At 26.7% G+C, this 22,046-nt stretch overlaps 1 protein-coding gene and 1 non-coding gene across 3 annotated transcripts in view; one reads left to right on the plus strand and one right to left on the minus strand.

The window, feature by feature from the left end:
* Positions 1–22,046, plus strand: part of LOC136976554 (sodium channel modifier 1-like) — a 55,640-nt gene that overhangs the window by 12,616 nt on the left and 20,978 nt on the right. For both annotated transcript variants that reach the window (XM_067271887.1, XM_067271886.1), the window contains exons 4-7: positions 58–134; positions 1,932–2,016; positions 12,253–12,529; positions 17,515–17,628. In XM_067271887.1, coding sequence (XP_067127988.1) covers positions 58–134; positions 1,932–2,016; positions 12,253–12,529; positions 17,515–17,611 — 536 coding nt within the window. In that variant the 3' untranslated portion in view covers positions 17,612–17,628. The remainder of the gene's footprint in view (positions 1–57; positions 135–1,931; positions 2,017–12,252; positions 12,530–17,514; positions 17,629–22,046) is intronic.
* LOC136976583 (U6atac minor spliceosomal RNA) lies at positions 21,889–22,016 on the minus strand. The gene has a single exon (XR_010880958.1). It is a non-coding gene; the product is annotated as a U6atac minor spliceosomal RNA (small nuclear RNA).

Consider the following 22,046-nt stretch of genomic DNA (forward strand, 5'->3'; position numbering starts at 1 on the left):
TATATTTTGATTATTTTTATTGTAATCAAAACTTATATATTTTCATTTATTTTTCAGATCTTACCCATCATTTAGAAACACAGCAAAAATTAAAATTAAAAAGTAATGCAATATCTTTAAATGATCCTGTAAAAGTAAGAATCTATTCATATATAAAAAAAAAAAAGAATATTTATATTCAAATGTAAAATAAAATTAAGAATTACTTTTACTTTTTCGTAGATTAACATTAAGTGTTTATAACAATATCATCGTTAAACATTGTTGACTGTTATAAACAAGTTAATAAGAATGAGCAAATATTTATTGTGACATTGTCACAATGCCAGGCTGCAATTTTTAATCATATTTCTAATTTATTTCATTTAAAATATATGCTCTCTACCTCAAATTATTGATATTAGTGTCTTGTTCCTGTATGTCATACTTTTCCTGTTAGAGTAGAGTCATGCCAGTCATCTATCTAACTCCTTTCAGGGGAAAAGTTTTTAATTGAAATAACATGACTTCCAGTTTGCATCAGAAGTTCATATATAGTTAATTGGGGTCTCCTGTCTCTAAGCTTTTCATATATGGTCTCAGCTTTCATCTATGTAACTCCATTCTTGAGATTAAGGAAAGACGGACGGATGACAGTGGAAATTTATAGGTCTAGAATTTTTTCAAATTGCAACCCAATGAACTTCATAGTATCTGAAATGAACTTGTAATTTACGAAATGAAAAGAAGGCAACTAGTTGCCTGTACCTGGCATTGTTCAGACTTTTAAATGAGTGAAGAATTGGCAAGGTTGGGGTAGGAAACGGTGATAAAAACAATGATTTTAGTAACTAAAATGTACATTTATATGTTATCTGATATGTAGTCTCAGATAACATAAATATGATGTTTGTACAAATAGTCTATTTAGCGCTGGTCCAGTTTGCGAGCGAGCCGGGGGTGCTAGTGTGTTGGGACCAGGATAAATTATTTAAATAAAAGGGTTTTTGACATCAACAAGTTAGAATCAATGGAAGCTTTTGAAATATTCCAAGCATTTAGAAAGGGTGAATGCATTACTTTCAAGGAGAAAGAAACATTATTCAAAGCATGGCAGTCTCTAGTTGATAACCCAATGAGGCAAGAGAATGACATAGGCTCAACTTTACACATGTTATTAACAAACAATTTTATTATTTTGTTTTACTTTTTTTTATTTTAATGTTTTAATTGTAAAAATACGTAAATCATTTGTTTTTCAAATTTTGTAAATTTAAAAATAGAGGTTATAGTTCTACCATTAGAAGTCAGTTTTTTTTTAATTTGTATTTTAATACGTTTTTAACTTGAGGCAGACCTCTGAACAGGGTCAAAAATGTTTGTTTTGATTAAACTAGTACTGGAAAAGTGTGTAAGGTGTAGTGTGATTGGTATTTTATCAAGAAATATAAATTGAATTTATGGTCTATATCCAAGCTAAAACAAAATAAATTCCAATTTATTTTGATGAAATAAATATTTAGCTCTTGAAATTATTAATCACATTAATAATTTAACACACGTTCGAAAAATTTTACTGAGATACAGGTATTCTTATTATCAGTTTCAAACATATTAATAACAGAACATAAGTGTCAGGTTTTGCATATTGGTGTCTGAACACTATCAGGCATAAGTAGTTAGTCGGTGTAAACTTTAGATAAAGGTCTAATGTTGCATAAGTCTCAATTTAGAGTAACCATGTACACATATTAAAATTATTAATTATGTTGATTTAGGCATAGAACTGATTCATAGAAAGTACAATAGCTTTTTAATTAAGAGAGAGAGAGAAGAGAGAGAATAAAGTCAAAAAACAAATTATACACATGCAAATATTTTAGACCCCACACAAAAAAGTATTGCAATTCTTTACTTACTTATGTTAATGATATTTTTTGTTTTATGAATAGAAAAAACAGTCAAAACAACATCAGTTATTGAAAGCTAAACCTTATGGAAGAAAACTCAAAATTGATATTCCACTTCAGAAGAAAGGTAAAAATATTTTACTATTTATTTGATGACAAATTTTTTCCTAGTTTGTAAGTTATATCTACTTGTGTTTTATCAAAATATTACAATATTTTCTGACATTTTACATTTATATAAAACAACTTTTTGAAAAAAATTCTTATATAAATTTTCTTCTGAATAAAAAAAATTGAAAATAATTTAGATGATTAATTAGTTAATATAGATAACATGAATTTGCTGTATTATTTATGAATTGAAGTAAATCTAAACTTATAAATAGTTTTAAATTTTATCTTTAAAACCACATAAAACACATATTTCAGTTTAATTTAATTACTTCATGTTAGAAATTGTTCATTGTTTAGTTGGCAAGCAGAATAAAGTGTCCTACTTTGATGAAAAAAGATTATTACATTCTTTAATGTATTATTAACAACAATATTTTAAATGTAAGCTACCAAAACTGCAATTTCATATATGCTATAGAACACATCACTTAATCAGTTTCCATATTTTTAGTTGATATATCAATATATTTTAAATCTGATTTATTTGCAGATTAGTTTTATTTATTTATTTAAGCATACTGGTTTGACCCATGATGCAAGGAATACAAATATACAAATAATCATTACAAAACAGTACAAACTACAATAATACTGTAATTCATTAATTATTACAGAAAAACAAAGAATACACATAAATATACAAATTTTACAAAACAAATAATAAGTAATAATATTTTAAACAAAATATTAACATAAATCAAAATTGTAGGGAGAACTATCCAAAAAAAATAAGAAACAAATTGTGTAAAAAATAACTACACCCACCTAAAAACAGAAAAAAAATTAATTATCATGTTGAAACAGCAGATAGTCTCCCAATATTTCATAGACTCAAACACACATTTAAAGGAAGAAATAACGCCACGTCTGCGCAAAATCAAATGATCCAAAATGCAAAACAAATCAAAATATGCACCAATTTACTCGAATGACAACTGAAACAAAATAAATCAAAATAAAATTACCTAAAAAATAGTTTAACCTTCTGGATAAAGAAAATTAAATCGAAATTATGTAAATTACCAATAAGGTCCAAAAATTTTTCAAATGATATTTGGAGATTAGTTATGTCAGTTAAAAGTAAAATTTAGCTATATTTATGTTGTGAGATTGTTTTTCTCAATCAACTTGTAATCTTCATAAGTCTATAAAAATTTAATAGTCTAAGGGAAAAAAAAACAAATTACAGTAAACTCTTGATTGAATGGACTACTGTAATTGGGGAAAACGGATGTCTGCTATTATTGAAAATTTGGTAATAGAAGACATCCCTTTCCCTCAATTAGTGTTAAAATGTTGTTATGACGTGTAAGTATGAACAAAATAATAATTTAGTATACATTTATTAATTTGAACTTATTTATTAATTCATTGTTCTAACCTTTTAGCATGCTCTATTTAAAAACAAAAAAAAAATGTTTAAATCCAGACAAAACATCTAAACCAGCATATCTTAACAAAACCCTTTTACTAATGTTTTCATCCGTATACAACAGACATCTTTGGGTATATACATCAAACAAAACAGACAAATTAAAATCAAATATGCTATAGAGCAGTGTTTCTCAAACTTTTTCGTCCGCGACCCCCTTTTGCACTTAAAAATTTCAAAGGACCCCCCGAAGAATGAGTATGTGTAGAAAAACATCCCGAAGGGAGGGGGGTTAATTTAAATTCAGGACGAGTTAATTTCTTTTGTTTAATTAATCTATTCCATGTTGAAATTTCTCTCCGTTGCGTGTCGCTTTGCGTTGAATTTTTGTCAATGTTAAGACTAACGAAATTTTTTAAAAAATTATTTGTTTATTTTTCACAAACAAAATAAATGTATTGAAAAATATAAAAACAAAAAACATTATATTTCGGAAGTTTATCTAGTCTCAAAATGTTCCGATTCAGCACAACACAGTCTTCAGAAAAACAAGCATAACTTACCATTCACGATGGGAAAAAGTCTTGTTCAAATACTGGCGCGTCCTTAAGTACCCTCTCATGGTCGCGCCAGGCTGCCAGCTAAAAACGCATATCAACTAAAATAACATCGGAGTATCCCAAGACATAGCCAAATATTGCAGCACCACAGCACTAGCGGAAATTCAAATTTGTCGACTGAAACGCTTTCGGTTGATCGGTTTTCGAATAATCGACGCTCTACCTAAGTTGACTTGCCTACAGACGCAACGCTGCTAGCGAACATCGTTCCAAATGACAACGCTGTTCTATCATAGTTTAGGCGGAGAGTGGAACTCGGGGGATTCCCCAATAGCGCACAAATTTATGAATATTATATTTAGGCTAGTATTTAAATATTTATATTGTTTTTATTATTTATATGTGCAATTTATTTAAGTAAAAATTATTTTATATATTTTTTATTTCTACTATTTCTAAACATGAATCTATAGTAAATTTATAAAATATTTGAAAAAAATTGATTTGGCATCAATTTTTCAGCGACCCCCCCCAAATATTTTTCACGATCCCCTTAGGGGCCGCGACCCCCACTTTGAGAATCACTGCTATAGAGTATAACTATAGACGTAATGTATTCAATAAATAATTTTAAACTGAATTTGTAATTTGTTCTTAGAAGCATATTCAATTTTAATTTGTTTGTTTAGTAGTAACATTATATATACTTGAAGATTCACTAAAGTATTCACTTCAACAGAATTTTTTACATTAAATTTATTTTTAGAAGTACTAATTTGTATTAAATATTAATAGATAATGTTAGCTTATTTGAAATAATAAATAAATACAGCTTTCAAATACAAATGAGTATAAATAAAAATTGTAGAAAGTATTTCAAGTAACCCTTGTACAATGCAGTTTTGACATAACATAGAACTTGTACAATGCAATTTTGATGTAAGCATTCATATGAAATCATTTGCATACCTTATTTTTAGTGGAGGGGTTTTTTAACTTGAATGAAAATGTTGGCCCAAAATATTTATAGAATAATGATAGAAACAATTCAGCCAAAGATTCTGGTAAATCTGTTAAGATATTTACTTTAAAAAAATTAAGAGAAAGATTGGACTTGACAATAAAGTTAGGAAATTTTTTGTGTCCATTCTCATTGGAAAAATTCTTCCATTGAGTGTTTCAACATATTTTAAAAACATTTTGCAACAAAACACTCAATAGATTCTCTTAACCAACTTCTTGAAAACTAAACTAGCAGAAGAATCCAAAGAAATTGAAAGTTATAGCAATGTCCAAGATGTTTCAGGCAATGAAGACATCTGGCCATTGACAAATAAAGAATATCAGTAAAATGTTGTTTTGGAAGATAGTTGTGAAAATACCTAAAGTTTATTTTTTATGTGCAATGAAAGATTGTTATGTACGAGGGTCATTCTAAAAGAAAAGAGCATTTGGATCTGACAAGCTGCACAGTTCTCCCCCACTCCCACCATTGCATCACAGACCTTCTCATTTTTTCGTGCCAGTCTGACACTAACAGTGAGCCACAACGATCGTTTAATGTTTATAGTGTGATTTTGAAATGCATGACAAAATTAAAGATTCTGCCAAGTGTGAGGTCATAGTGTAATATGCTTTCTGAATGCAAAAAAAGTTTGCCCTATCAAAATTTATAGACAGATAACTGAGGTTTATCTGTCTGTAAATTTTCACCGAGTATACTGTGCCATTCAAAACAAACGGCGGGGATTGTTGTCCAGAGGCATTGTGCTTCTTCAGGATAATGCATGTCCGCAATGCTGCTGCATTGATGAAGAACTTACTTCAGCAGTTTAAGTGGAAAGTTTTTGAACATCCTCCTTATAGCCTGGACTTGACTCCAAGTGATTACCACCTTTTCCCAAAATTGAAGGATTTTTTGGCATGGAATCAGTTTGTTGTCACTATGGAAGTGACAACAAACTGAAAGAGGCCATTAATGACTGGTTCAAGAACTTGGCGGTAACTGAGTGTGCAGAAGGCATAGAAAAGCTGGTGATACGCTAAGACAAATGTTTAAATTTGTATGGTGACTACGTAGAAAAATAGCTAAGTTAGTATATGTGTTGTAAAATATTTTTATTTAAGATAATGAAACAAAACTTATTTAGAGAAACAAATGTTCTTTACTTTTAGAATGACCTTTGTACAATTCATTATTTTATGAATTTTAATAAATTTGTTTTTGTTTTGTAATTCTTGTTTTGTTAAACAAAATTTTCTGAATTAAATAAAACTATTATTTTCTTTTACAATAGATAAAATTTATATTTAAAAAAAATCATTTTGGAATGTAAACCTACTTTTTATATACAATGTAAGTCTCACATAATGCAATGTTTATAACACAGCATTTTTGTGGAACATAACTACTATGTTATGAGGTTATCTTACATAAAATATGCAATTATTTATTGACATTATCACAATTTTTAATCTTATTTTTTAATGTTTTTATTGTCTACTAGGTGCATAGATAGACATTTGGCATTTCTGACATCATCTTTATTTGGAATATCCTATAGGCCGATACGCATTTCAGGCATAAGCCCCTCTTCAGTTGGCTACATAATTAAACATAACATGAATTTCTCATATTACAAAATGTTTATATTATAATATGATACAATGTACCGTGACTTCCTGGATTTCTTGTAGATGGTGTTAACATATATACATCCTGTTTAAAATTACCTATTTACAGTTAAAATTGTTTTACTGTTAAAATACTTTCAAAAACTAAAATATATTTACAGTTAAAAGTAATATTATAGTTAAAGTTTCTTGACGTAACACTGAACGTTGTCTAGCGCATACTCTCCACTTCCGTGTTGACAAGGTTCTGTTTAATCTCGCTGACATATTAGCATTTCTTTGAAAACATTTATATGGTAAATTAATCTTTCTAATTGTTATTACTATTATCATCATTATTATTGCTGTTGATAATATTATTAACATTATTATAATAATTTTAACCAATTGCTGTGAATTTTAATGCTTAAATTTTTATTATTTAGAATACACACATTTTTAAATTTAAAATATAGGCTTTGATTTTAGTGGTGTACATCACACTTTTCCTGTTAACAATAGAATCATATAACCATCTATCTAACTCCATTCTGATAAAAAAAATTTTGAATTGAAATAATGTGACTACTGGTCTAAACCATAGTCAGTTGGGACTCTCCTGCCCCTAAGCTTTCCGTATCTGGTTTCTACTTTCATCTGTCTAATTCCATTCTCAAGATTAAGGAAGAAAGACAGATGCCAGTGTGAATATATAGGTCTGCAATTTGAAAATTACAGCCAAAAAACTTATTAAAAATTTAGAACTAAGTGTCATCACTATTTTATATATATATAGTTTTCATAACCTAAAAGATTTATTTTTAAATTTAAAATTAAATAGTTGACAGAAAGCTAAGAAGTGTACTGTATTTTAAAAGATACATATCTTTGGTAATATGTGCAAAAATCATCATATGAAATTTATTTGAAAGTGTGAATTTGTTTTATCTGTAAAATTATCTAAAAATTCTCAAAAATGCATATTTAAAGTCTTATTTTCAGAAATATTCTATAAAAATGGTTCTGAAAAGTAAAAGCAATTTATTTCAAAACAGAGTATTGTTAAATTAATATTATAACATTGATGCTTCTTCTTTAAGAACTACAGACTGCATTATGGGCATTTTAATACCTAACACACAAAACACCATAAAAATTTAGCAGAATAAACATTTAATAAACTAATTAATGTTTTCAATTATCTTAAATGGTCATCTTTAAGTTAAGTAAGACTGTTTAAGACAATTGAAAGCATTAGTTAGTTTATTAAATGCTATTTTACTGGATTTTTATGGTGTTTGTGTGTTATTTATCTTTTTATCCAGTATTCTGGAGATATATTTACAATTTAATACCTAATAATAACAACAGATATCTTCAATATTTTGCTTTAATATTATTTTTGTTCATGTTGCTTTCCTCATTTTTGTTCTATGCTATATAATTGATTATATTATAAAACAGAAAAAGTTATATGATTAATTAAATACCAATTATAAGTTACCTTGCAAAATTTTGAGTTTGGTTATTGTTCATGGAAATAACAGATTAGAGGATTGCATTTTATTAGGATATTTTATTATTAGAATTTATAATAATCATTTGTAATTGTCTTCCATTAGATTTTCTTACAATAATGGAAAAATGGAAACTTTAACTTAAATTTAAGATACATTAATTTATATGTAAATTCAATAAAGACATTAATCTTACTGACATTCTGAAGCAAGTTATAACAGAATGTTAGTTTAATCCAAAAGATCAGACAGTTAATTATTTTTTTCTAATAATAAATAATTTCTAATTATATTATATTATTGCATACTGATTTTTTCATCCACATAACTTTGTCTAGCCAATATCAATGTTTCATGCAAAAAAAGTATGCTTGGATTTATAAAGGAAATTAGTTTGTTTGCAGTTTAAATATTCTAAATTAATTAAAATTAAAACAGTAATAACAAAATTTAATTACCAAAATGCTATATTTTTACTAATACTTTGATATCAATATGTTTTTAATTACATTGTAATAAATATTAATTGACAAATTTCAATAATTTTTTGTTTTTGTGAAGTAAATGTGAATTAATTAGTAATCAAACATATTGGTAAAATATAATAAAAATCAGTTAGAGTAAATTTAAAATTTTATTTGTTCTTTAAAACTTTTGATATTTTAAATTATATAAATGATTACAGGAGGCCATAGCCAGAAATTGTAATTTTAATATTTATCTGGAGAATATTATAAAACTGATAAAGTTATTGTTTGTAAAAAAAGTTAATGCTGTCAATTTATCATAATAGGAAAAAATATCATATTTAAATACTCAAACATTATACTTCAATTCTAGTTCATTAAATTCATTATATTTCAATTAAATTACATTATTAATTGTATAAAGGAAATTTTTCTATTACAGGAGGATAATGCAAAAACAAAAAAATTCATTATAATTGATGGCAAATTCAGCAAAAATTTAATTATAACGTTTTTAAATAAAGATTCAGTTATAAATTAAAATAAATTCTAAAATTATCCAGTATATTTTTTACATTCTGTAAGTTCATCATATGTAAACTGACTTTGAACACAATGAAAAACAATCCTTTTTTTCCATCTAAAGATGTGATGAATGAAACCATTATTCAAGTTGATAGTGTCACTTGCCAATTACGGATCAAAGACCCTTTAATCTGAAATTAGAAAGTGTTGCTATCAAGTTAAATAAAGATTTCCTTCAGCCCATCTTTAGACTTGAAAAAGGACTTTTTCATTGTGTTCAAATACAGTTTACATACAATGAATATTTCCCAGCATCTGAAAAGAGAGAAGCTGTATAAGTTTACTATTTTTTTAACATGAAATACAATAAAACTCAAATATTTAAGTTTTAATGTATTTTTTAGAATAACAGACTTAATTAAAACAAAATTTAGTATAATAATTTTACTTTGAATAATATAATAAAATTAATATACTTGTAGCAGAGCAGATACTACATTAAAAAATATTGATAAAGTACTAATTTATTTTGATTAGTAAAATTAGTTGAAGAAGTTTAATCTCGGTAATTTTCTCTCAGAATATGATTATTAATTTAATTATAAAATACGCAAAACTAAACTTTTCTTTCAATCAGACTTATCTTTTATTAATTCAATTTTATTATTTATTTTTTACTTATTTAATTACTCAAGTAGATTAAATTTGCAATTCTATCCAATATATCTGTCATTAAAATCTTATTTGTTTCAATAGCTAATATCAGTTGTAATCATTCTAAATCATTTTTAATACTTATATTACTCTTGTGCTCTAAAAAATTTTAGTATTCACAGCATTACAGTAGAGAGTCATTAATCCGAACGATTTTCAGTCGGACTGTGTCGTGCTGAATCGAACGTTTTTGATACTAGATTTACTTCTAAAGTATAATTTTCATGTTTTTATATTCTTCAATATATTTATTTTGTTTGTACAAAATAAAGAAATAATTTTTAACGATACAATAGCCTCAATTATTATTATAAAAATTTTCGTTAAGCTTAAAATTGACAAAAATTTAACATGAAGCGACATGCAACGGAGAAAAATTTGAACATCGGACAGGTTAATATATTTTTTCGTACATAATCGGTTATCCGAACAAATCACTAATCCGAACAACCCCAGTCCCCAATTGATTCGGATTAACGACTCTCTACTGTACTTATTTGAAAGTAAGTTATTGCCAGACAGTCTAAATTTCTTAAGACATCTTTGTAATACAACGTCACAACAAAAACCTTTTAACAGTGTTGTATTCGCTGTTAAAAGGTTTTTGTTGTGACATCTTTGTAACAAATAATTTTAGTACATAGCAGTGATCATTGAAAAAGATTAAAATTAAACTTCAAATCAAATATTAAAACACAAAGATCTATACCTATACCAAGGTCACAACCCTATACCAAGGTCTGACAATCGGTTTGCACGTCAGAATCGCTGCGGACCTCCACCAGAGTTTCCTCTGGCCTCGTCCTGCCCAGGCATAGTTCACCATCTTTCGGGTCCCAACATGTACGCATTAAAATGATACATTTGTATTAATAATTAGTCTTAAACACAGACCATTTTTTGTGTTTTAGGATTTTATTCTATCAGTAATCAACTTCAAATGTTAAGTGAATAGCTAACTTTGTTAAAAATGTAGAAGAAACATTAACAATGCCCCTTTAAACATTATACTTTATTATATGTATTTGTTTCTAATATAGGCAATTGATTTAAGGCAATCTCTTATAACATGCATCAAAGAAAAGATGAATCTGTTTGTCTATTTTTTTTTAGTAGCATTATTACATTTTAAAAACTTTAAACAAAAGCTCAGATTTGTATAAAAAAATGCTTATATTCATATAATAATAACACAAAATTTCTTAGTAGTAAACTCCAACAGCATAAATATTTTTAATATAATAAGTAAATTCTAAAAATAACAACATAATCTTATTTTAAACTGGTATAATAGTGTTCTCAGCTTTTGAAGTGCGAAACCTCAAATAATTATTGTTGCTTTAGTCTAATCCCTGTAGTAGCTTATTCAAAATTAGCATAAATGTAGGCAAATGAATCTGTTTTAATGGTAAAAGATTTAAATATAATCATACTTTTCATACTATTTTACTTGCTAATTTCAAAATATTTATATATAACATAATATAAAGTACAGGTCATTATAATTAAAGTTCCACTTTGAAATGGCCATAAAAGGAAAACTACTGGACAGAATATTATCAGACTTGGTAATAGTTTACAGGAAGTCATGGGATTTTATTTTCTGCAAAAAAAATAAATAGTTCAAAAACTCACCACCAGTGGGAAATGGTGCTGTATGCAATATTGTTAAACAAAATAAGACATGAAGACATTGGTTGAAAATGTCTTTAATCGTTTCTAAAACGTGTTACAAAGCATGTTCAATGTAGTGTCCACCATTTTCTGAAAGCAAGTTAAATTGCATTACTGTGTTCTCAACAGTAGCTCTTAGCACATCAGGAGGAATTTAACTTGCGTTCAGAAAATGGTGGACATAGTTTTCCTTTTATGGCCATTTCAAAGTGGAACTTTAATTATGATGATCCTGTATTTAAAGTTTTTAAAAGTTGTTGATTATATTAATGAAAATTAATGTGATTACTCAAAATAAGTTTCTCTTTTATTTTTATTTTAATATTATCATATTTGGAATTTTCAAAAATTATGAATAAATTTTGTTAAAAATTATTAAATTTCCTAATCAAAAATATTTTTTATCAAAAAATGTAAATTAATTTAAATAAATAGTTGTCTGTAGTATTGTATTAAGTTAATTCCTATTATAATTAAAGTTATTCTAATTATGTCTAAGCTATTTTATTATATTTTTTAAAATTTGTGTATTTCTAAAAATATTTTTCTGAACTTTATTCATTCCTAATGATTAACTTTTAAATTAACTCTCATAGAATTAGTATTTGTAAATAAATTTTAATATTTTAACTTAACTATTTATTATGTACGAGTCATTGAATATTAAAAAATGCATACTTAAATTTTTATTAAAACTAAAGATTTCTGAATTTATTATCTCATCAATAAAATTAATGCTTCTTTTAGATGTCCAAAATTCTGCAGATATCCTACAGACAACAAACCCATGTTCAACAAATGCTTTAATCAAATCATATATCAAAAATTTATCAAGGAAGAAGGAATTTTCAAAAGCAGTTGAAAAAACACGTATTAATTCATTAGGTCCAAAGAAATCAGAAAAAATTCATAACACAGAAAATAAAAAAGAGGAAAAGGTTAATCCATCAAATGAGACAGAAACGCAGCAACCGTACGATGAAAAAAAGATGCAGCAAATAGAGTTTTATTTGAAAGCTCGATCGTAAGTTTTATTTTATCAAAAATAATTAAGTTATTTGAATTCTAAAATTTGAATCTGAAATAATTTTATATTTTAATTTGCAATTATGTATAGGTACACTACTGAATTTCTGGTACCCTTGGTCTCAAAGCTTTGATAAATTAACCATTTTTCCAGACCAATCGTGATCATGTATAATAAAAATTCAGCAATACACCTCTAACCAATTAATTATACACCGCCCATGTATCTAAAGTATACCATTGACTGCTAGAAACTTAAATAAATATCAAATATAAGTTACATTTTATTACACCACTGACACACACTTCTTTCTTAGAACCCTTAGCTGGGGTTAAATTTAAGCAAAATAAGCTAAGAATATCACAAAATTGTGATATCATTTTCAAATACAGTGTAAATAATGTATATAAGCATGCCCTACATAATGCCACTTAGTAAACTAATCTGGCACCTGCAGGAATTTCAAGTTCCGTCTCATAGTTTTGTCTGATTTAAAGGAGGTACCAGACCATCAGTTGCCAGAAATTCAGGGGCATACCTGTAAATACTAGTAATATAGCTAGAAATGCACAGGTTAAAATAACCAAACTTTTAACATGGTTTTAATTTTAATGTTTGTCCTTATTATGTTTCACCTTGACAATGCTGGACATCTTTGCTAGTAATTTCATAAAAATAGACAGGAAACAGAAATTCAGAGAATTGATATTTGTTCTCCTTGGGGAAAACATAGTTTAAATAAAAAACTAATACAAGTACATGGCCAGCGTTATTCACATTTAATAAATATAAAAAATATAAATACAACTTTACAAAGATAAAACTTTGCATTTTGTCCTTCCTTTTCACCATTCACACCATCAGCAGTCCTTAAAACATTCACAAAGTTTCGGAGGCGACCTTCCTTTCGAGGTTACTGCGTCCGCAAAAGCGTGTAAAACAGGTAAAGCATCCTCTGGTGTTAATGCCACAATCATAATATCATATTTTAAATAAAAAACTAATACAAGTACATGGCTGGCATTATTCACATTTAATAAATATAAAAATGTTTAAAAGTTTGCTTGTTATAGTTGCTTCTCTTAAAAAGTAAAAACATAAATGAGTTGAACAATGTTTTTGCCATTTAAACAATACATAATAGCACAATATTCAATGTAAACTGAGCCATATTACATCAGATGGCTAAGTGATATTCATGTTACTAAATGATCCAGATTTGACATAGTCATTATTTTCATTTTACTAGTTGTATAAGCTGAACATTGCTTAGGCTTTTGAGAGGGTTGTGGATTGGTTGAGGTTGAATTGGAAAAAAGTGATAAAAATAATGGTCTTAGTAACTAAAATGTACACTTAATTACCTCAGTATTTAGAATAATGAAACTGCAAAACACGAAGACTTAACATTGTATATTTGCCACTTCTCCATGCCTGAATCATTGCACTTTTCTCAAATCTCTCTTCAGTTCTCTCATTATCTACAGCAGTAGTTCTCAAAGTGTGTGCCCTAGAAGATTTCCGGGTACGTCCTGTTGTATTCCAGAGAAATATGTGCCCAGATATAAAAATATAGTTACTCTATTATACCATTTCATTATGGAAATACTGCTCTTTTTGTTAACACATCATTATATTATTTTTAGATAAATACACCTAAATAAAATGGATAGATTTCTCAAAAAAAAGCGTGATATTAAAGAATCTGATTCTGGAAGTGAGCAAAAGTTAAGTGCAAGTAAGAAAGCAAAATTGCAACTTACTCGCAACTATAACAAAAGATATTTAAGCTTTGGTTTCACTTGGACCAGAAGATCATCCTTTACCACTATGTTTAGTACATAGATGTAAAATGGCAAATGAATCATTGCTTCCTAGTAAATTGAGAAAACATCTTAAAACTATACACACTAATTTACAAAATATATCTGTAAGTTTTTTCAAGAGATAGTCTGAACAGCAAACAAAAGCTGCAAATTCTTTTAAAAGTATAATGCTTTTTTTCTGATAAAGCTCAAATTGCTTCAAGTCTCAGAACTGATAGCAAAAAATATGAAAGCTTATACTTTAGGTGAGTCACTTATTTTGTCTGCATGCAAAAAAATGGTCATGACAATGCTAGGAAATGAAGCAGAATTCTCTCTCTCACAAATGCTTCAGTGTCACTGTAGTGTTTAATATCTATTTGTCTCACTACTGACAGTATATAGATCATATAACATATAATAAATGGATATTTGTTCTGTTTAACTTGTCTCAGAATGCTTTTCTTCTGTAACACTGTCTCACAGACCACCTCCATCCTGAGCCAACCACATACCGGGACACTGTGGTGTCATCTTGATGTGGCATCAAAGAAGTGCCGACCCTCCAGTCACAAAAAAGTTACTGGAAATGATTTGCTTCCTTATCTCATTTTTGTATAGTGATTTGCTCTACATAAATTGAACAGCAGTATATGTAAAATAAAAAAGTAAATATGATACTTTTAATTTTTTGAATTAATGTATATTTTTTAATTGTTCAATTAATTCTTTCATTAATCTCTTAGGATTTGATAAAAATACTTTTAAAAATTATTTTCATCAATTCCATCAATGAAAAATAGATTATATAATAAATATAATAATTGTATAAGATTATTAAAACATATTGCTATCAATATAATTGACATTGTTGATATTAGTTTTTTTAGAATTTACAATTTTATAAAAAATGCTATTGTCTGGCAAATGCTAGTGGCACTGGCTGTCAGCTGCTACATAGAGCTTGTGAATTTCCTTTTGTTTTATATTGGCTACCATTGGACATGTTGAAAAATCTGAAAAACTATGTTTGTAGTTTTTCAGGTTTTTTTAGTGTATCTGACAAACTACAAACATAGTTTTTCAGATTTTTCAACATGTCCAATGGGAGCCAATTTATTTTCAGCATTTGTTGGTAAGTTTTGTTTGATTATTTCTTTCTGTGCAATATTTCATCATATGTTTAGTACTTTGAATGTAATTAACAGAAATAAATCTCTTTTTATGGTACTAAATTCTTATCACCATGCTGCATAGTATTGTGTGATACATATGGTCTCACCAATAGCTTTACTGCCATAAGAACTTTTCTTATTTTTTGCATTCATTTATTTCTTTTGTTAAAATTACTTTTTTCTGTTGGGTTTTTAGACTTGTTTTAAATATTATTACATATTTGTTGGCATTGTAACAGAATACAAATTAGTGTTGTTTTCTGCATGTAAGCTATGCATAATTAGGTTTACAATTGAGTGTTAATCAGTATTTTAATAATTGATGCTTAGGTAGACATTAAGACAGTGCATAAACAAAATGCTAGAAAGCTTGATTGTGAAGACATTTTGAGTGAACTGTCAGAGTTGTCTTCAATAGAAGACATGCCATCTGATAGTAACTCATTTACTGGTGATACATCAGATAATGAAAAATCAACATTAAGCTCTGATTTGGCTGAATATATCTCTCCTCCAAAAAAGAAGTAGCATCTGTCTACCAGCATCAATATCTCCTCCATTTCTTTGGAATAACAAACTACAAGTGGCCTGTTCATTGTGTCTCATGGGTTCAAACATCAGCCTGCTGAACTTTCCTTGAGATGTGCAAAATGTAGTACAAAAACAATCCAAGTACATGCAAACTGGATTTGCACGGTTTGTAATGTTCCACTGTGCCTAAGGAAGAACAAAATACATTGACAAGATTATCACCATTAATTAATAGCACAGATGTGCATGGTAGTATGAATAGGGTACCACTCCCAATTCTCTAAAACTGTATTTCAACATTAGTAATTTATTACTAATTAAGTAATTAGTGTTACAACATTAAGTAATTAGTGTAAAATAAGCTATAATGTAATTAATGCACATATTTTCATAAAAAGTTTCTAATAAAATCAAAGTACATGCAACACATTACTGTTGTACTCATACAACAGTAGTAACGTGTCAGATATGTTCACAGACTGAATTAATGCATGCTGTGGGCTAGGTTTGGACACCACTAATATAGAATATAATTAAAAATTAAACACATTAAATTTCTATATTTAAAAAATGTTGAAATTTAATGTTCATCTTCAGCCAATACATAAATAACATGTTATTAATTATAAAACATTTATAAATTCATAAATTAGTTCTCTATATTGTGATAAAGATTCAGAATTTTAATATGTATTTTCTGAATTACATGGATTAAAATAAATAAATTCAGAAACATGACCAGAATGAATTGATTTTTTGAATGTGCACTTTAATTATTTCATTTGGTATGATCTAAAAAATAGTTTTACATGTTATGAACTTTATATCGGAAATTCCTACTAAATAATAATTAGGGATTTTAAAATATTATTTTCTAGTTGTGATATGGGTTTTAAATGAGGAACTTTAATCTTGTTTTAAAATAAATTATGCTATAACTGTGGACTAAAAAGTTCTGTAATATTCTCAAGTGTATTAATTTTTCAATTATTTAAATAGTTTACTTAATTTTTTTCACTATTGAGAAGTAACATGTTATTAATTACAGAACATGATCACTCACACAATAATGGTATTTTATAACTGAGGAGTATAAGCTTAAATACTTTGCTATTTTACAATTGCTTCATTTGATGACCTCAATGAGAAAGATATTTCTAATAATTTTACTTTTTAACAAATATAATTTCTATAAGAGCAATACAGAATCAAATTTTCACAATTGTTTTACATAAAATATTATTTTAAAACATATTTAAAAATGGATACTGGCTGTATTACTAATTATAACCAGTATAATTTTTTGCATCATTTGTAATTTGAAGAACTCTTATTGTATTAGTTAAAATTTCTTTAATTTTAAATTAAAATCATCTAACATTTTTTAAATTTGTTTTTATTTTAAGGTTTTTCTATCGTAAATATTCTATTTTTATTTAATAATGTATTTTTATTTTAAAAAATTAAATAGATCTGGTTGGAAAAAAGACAAAACTGGAAAATGGATTAAAGAAGAAGGAGTAGAATTTGATAGTGATGAAGAACCTCCTGATGATAACTTATCTTGATAAATACTTAAATTAAGGTATAGTTAATGTACTGTAATTATATGCATGATGTCTTTGAAAATACAAGGGTGTTTTACACATTATAAACATATACTGTCTTAAATAAAATTTGGATATTTAAAATATATTTCATATTCTGTTTTTATTATGTTTATGTTAAGCTAACATATACTGCAAGATTTTTAAATATAAATATGTTAACAATTTTAAAATAATGTTATTTAAACATTTCTTTCTTTGTAACAAAATAAAAACATATATTATTTGGAATTAATATAAGTCATAAATTTTCATTAATCTGTTTATTGTATCATATTTAATATTTTAGTTAAAATTATATTGTCTTTCATAAGCTACTAAAAGTAATGCAATTAAATGATTAAAACGCACAATTTTTTAATTTCTGTTCTGCTTGTTTTTAATGAAAGCACATGATTTTTTTTACCTTTTAGAAGTACAATGTATTTTAATGTTGTTTTCTATACTTTTAAAGGCTAATTGAAGGATTTATAGCCTTCCAATCTCTTATCATTTTCTTGTGATGACTAACTTGGCTTTTCCTTTGAATAAAAATCCATTCTCTTTGAGTATCATAAAAATATTTAGTGAGCAGATTAATGGAATAAAGTAACAAACAGAAATGCATATTACATATAATCTAGATTGAATAATAATTGCTCCAAGTTTAATATTAAAAACTTTTATTATTTTTAATCGTGTAAATGATTAACTAACACAAGTCTTTTGATGTCAAAAACTGTGGGTTTATTTTTTTACATGATAATGGACACAACAGGTTGAAGTTATAAAGGATGCAAAAAAGATAGAAAATTTTTCATATTCCTATAGTTATTAGAAATATGAAAAATTTCGTTTCATGAAATTATAACTCAAATATAATACAAGTATATCATCATAAAAACAAAAAAATATATATAACATTAATTAATAAGTATTTATTTGAGGAATAATAAAATTTTACCATAATCCAACATACAAACATCAAACTTTGTTATACTTTTCTGTTCTTTTTTCTCTTAAATATTCCAAATGTTCCTTTTATTTATTACATATCCTATTAAATATTTTAAATATTGATTTTTATGTAATATTATTAATATACTTCAAAAATCCTTCAATGAATGTTCTAAATTTATCTGTTGTGAAAAGATATATATAAATAAGATTTTCATCTAAGATTTAACAAAAGTTTATTATTTTTGTATTTAAGTATAATTTGTAGATTTGTATAAGTTGTATTTATCAAGCCATAAAACATTATATTTCTTGAACAATTATAAAAGGAAAACTTTTTAAATCACACCTGAAGAAGAACTCATAACGAGTTAGAAAATGTTTGTGCAGAGATTGTTTTTTGTTTATACAAATCAGAAATTGGTTCTGTGTTTGTTATTACATATATCCCAGTGTGGTGTGATATAATTTTAATATCAGTTTTTTTTATGGTTAATTATTTCATATAGTCCATTATTATATGAGAGAGAAATGAATGAACATAGTGTGTAAATATATGAGGAAATGTAGTATAATGTTTTTATTACTACTACTAGAAATTCCTTGTCAGGCATGACAGAATACTTTTTAAGAGAGAGTAGAGATTGAAGAATTGAGAAAACGCTGTTGTCAATTTATTTTGTTGAAGTTGAGCTTGATATTGTGATGCTGTTTCTGAGCCCTTGACAAAGCTGTTCTTATTAAATGTTGCTCAAGTCGGACTTCACAGCCTTCAAGGGTCTCAGTTGTTCTCATTCTTTTAGATCTAGAATTTACCTGACCAATTTTACTGTTACACTTCTCCCTCTCTTTTGACAAAATAGTCAGTCTTTTTAATTCCACATTGCTAAACAAAGATGAATTGTTATGTACATATATGAGCAATAACACTTTATAAATAATGGGCTTATTAGATTGTTATTTCCAATTGGATAATAGAATGTCACGTAGTCACTATGAAAAGATTTTTTTTTTTAATTTGTTATATAAGTGATACATTACAGCTATCTTTTTTTAAAGTATAAATTTCAAATTTAATGAAGTAATAAGTTTAGAATATGTCATTTGCCAAAATATTTTAAAATGCAACTTAAGGGAAATTTCATGGTCAAGCATGAACTAAATGAGATTATTGACATCACTGCAATATAATGGGATCACCAATCTGAAATCAATGAAACATTTATTCTATAGCTACTATTTCAGTTCTTATTATTGAAATTTATTTGTTACAAATTAACATTGACCTGAGCCACTCTTAACAGAAATGTACTCAATGTTACATTTCATACATAGAAGTTATTATCAATAATACATAATTTTATTTTGTTGTATAATATACAGTGACTACAGTTTACCAGTTTTAAAAATTTTATATTATAAACATTTGGGTCATAGAACCATTACAAACAAATCTATTGGGTTGAGTGAGGAAAAAGTTTGAGAAATGCTAGTTTAAATCTTTTATCAACAGAATAATGCTTCTCTATATTGCATAGATTGGGTTGTTGCAAATGAAATGGCTGTTTTTTAAAATATAAACTTTTCAGTTTTGTAGTTCAACCTTTTTCCTTGTGAATAGCAATGTATGTTTGCAATTGGAAAAGCGCACATATAATACATGAATTTAAAGATGTAATCTCATTATATTGTGAGTTTCACATGTTTAAGAGTACTTTTTTTGAAATCACAGAAAAAAGGAAATTGAATAATTTTCTTTTACGAGTATAAGTGGGGACATAATGCTGCCAAAGCAAATACCAACAAAACTTTTGGTGAAGGTTCTGTGAGTAAGCAGACCACCAGGCATTGGTTAAAAAATTTCATTCCAGGAATACAAACCTCAAAAATCAGAATTGAAGAGCATTATTGAATCAAAACATTATCTGATTGTCCAGGAAATTGCAGAAAGGTTGAACAAACTGGATATTATTCAACCATTTCTCAACATTAAACATATTAGGGAAAGTCAAGAAGCTTGACAAATGGATACCACACAAACTCAGCAAGAGAGCTAAGGAGCATCATTTGGAGCTCTGCAGTTCTTTAATTATTTATCACAAAAATGAAAGTATTCAGATGAAATTCTTTCTATCCATCTTATTCTTCAGACTTTTTGCCAACAGATTATCACTTTCTTTTATACATTTGGACAATTTTTTGGGAAGGAAAGTCTTCAAGGAAGAAGATGCAATAAAAAGTATCTTTAATGACTTTTTGCTTCTCATTTTCATGATTTTTATCAAATTAGCATTAATGCATTTCTATTGCATTGGGAAAAGTGTATTAATGTTGGTGGAGACAATTTTTATTGAATATGTAAGTTTTAAATTAAATTAATAAATGTTCAAAGTCAGAAGTAAAATGCAGCCATTTCATTTGCAATAACCTAATATTATAATAAGTCTGTTTGAACATTCAAAACATTAACTAATTGATTCAAGTTCTGAATCTTTGAGACAAATTTGATTATCAAATGCATAAGAAAGAAAAACTCCTTAAAAAAAACTGTTTCATTATTCCACTTCATTGCTTCTTATTTCAGTGAGTTCCATTCCATACTTTCTGTTTGCTGAATTTGATTGATGCTTAATTCTCTATTTTAATGACTTCTGTTTTTTAAAAAGTTGATTCTAACTGGAAATCAGTAATCAGTCTTACTTGTGTTTTTAGGTTATCTGTAGAATAATTTTTTTTTTAAATGTTAAACTCAACTCAAGATAAATGTTGTTGTTGAAATATGTAGATATTGTAATTATTTAAATTAAATAAAAAATTATTTGTTTTAAACTTTTATGATTTTATAAACATTAATGCAAAATGAAAGATTGTGTGTATGTATATCATATGTGAAACAAATTAAATTCATAATAAAATGTAATAAACGTAAAATATCTTTAGTAATTTCATTAAACACAGTTTATAATTTGATAATAATGTATATTATAGAATAACTAATAATATTTATAGAGCAGTTATGCATTTTTTTGTACTTCCTTAACTAAACATTGATTGTGTCAGAAAGTACTGTTAAATCTTTTTAATTGATTCTGCAAGCAATAGTAATTACTTATTAGTATTTACTGTTAATGTTCTATCATTAAAATAAAGCAATTTAATTGTTTCATAATTAATTTATTTATTAATTAACAGATCATTTTATAAAATTGTTTCTGCCCTGTGGGTATTAAAAGGACAAAAAACTTCCTCTGTCAGGTATGAAAGCATGATTCTTATAATATTTAACCAATTATACTGTGTTGATAAAAATTTGGTTACAAGCTACTAAATTGATGGCTATGCCCAGCCATATTTATGTTGAGACCTAGAAGTCATTCCTTTTTTTTTTTTTTAAGGAGTGTGCTAATCATTTGTGATTTTTAACAGACAAAACTTTATTATGATTATGGAATGCAAAAAA

Source organism: Centruroides vittatus, unplaced genomic scaffold, assembly GCF_030686945.1.
Source record: "Centruroides vittatus isolate TY-2023 unplaced genomic scaffold, ASM3068694v2 contig_401, whole genome shotgun sequence".
In the NCBI taxonomy this organism is placed as follows: domain Eukaryota; kingdom Metazoa; phylum Arthropoda; class Arachnida; order Scorpiones; family Buthidae; genus Centruroides; species Centruroides vittatus.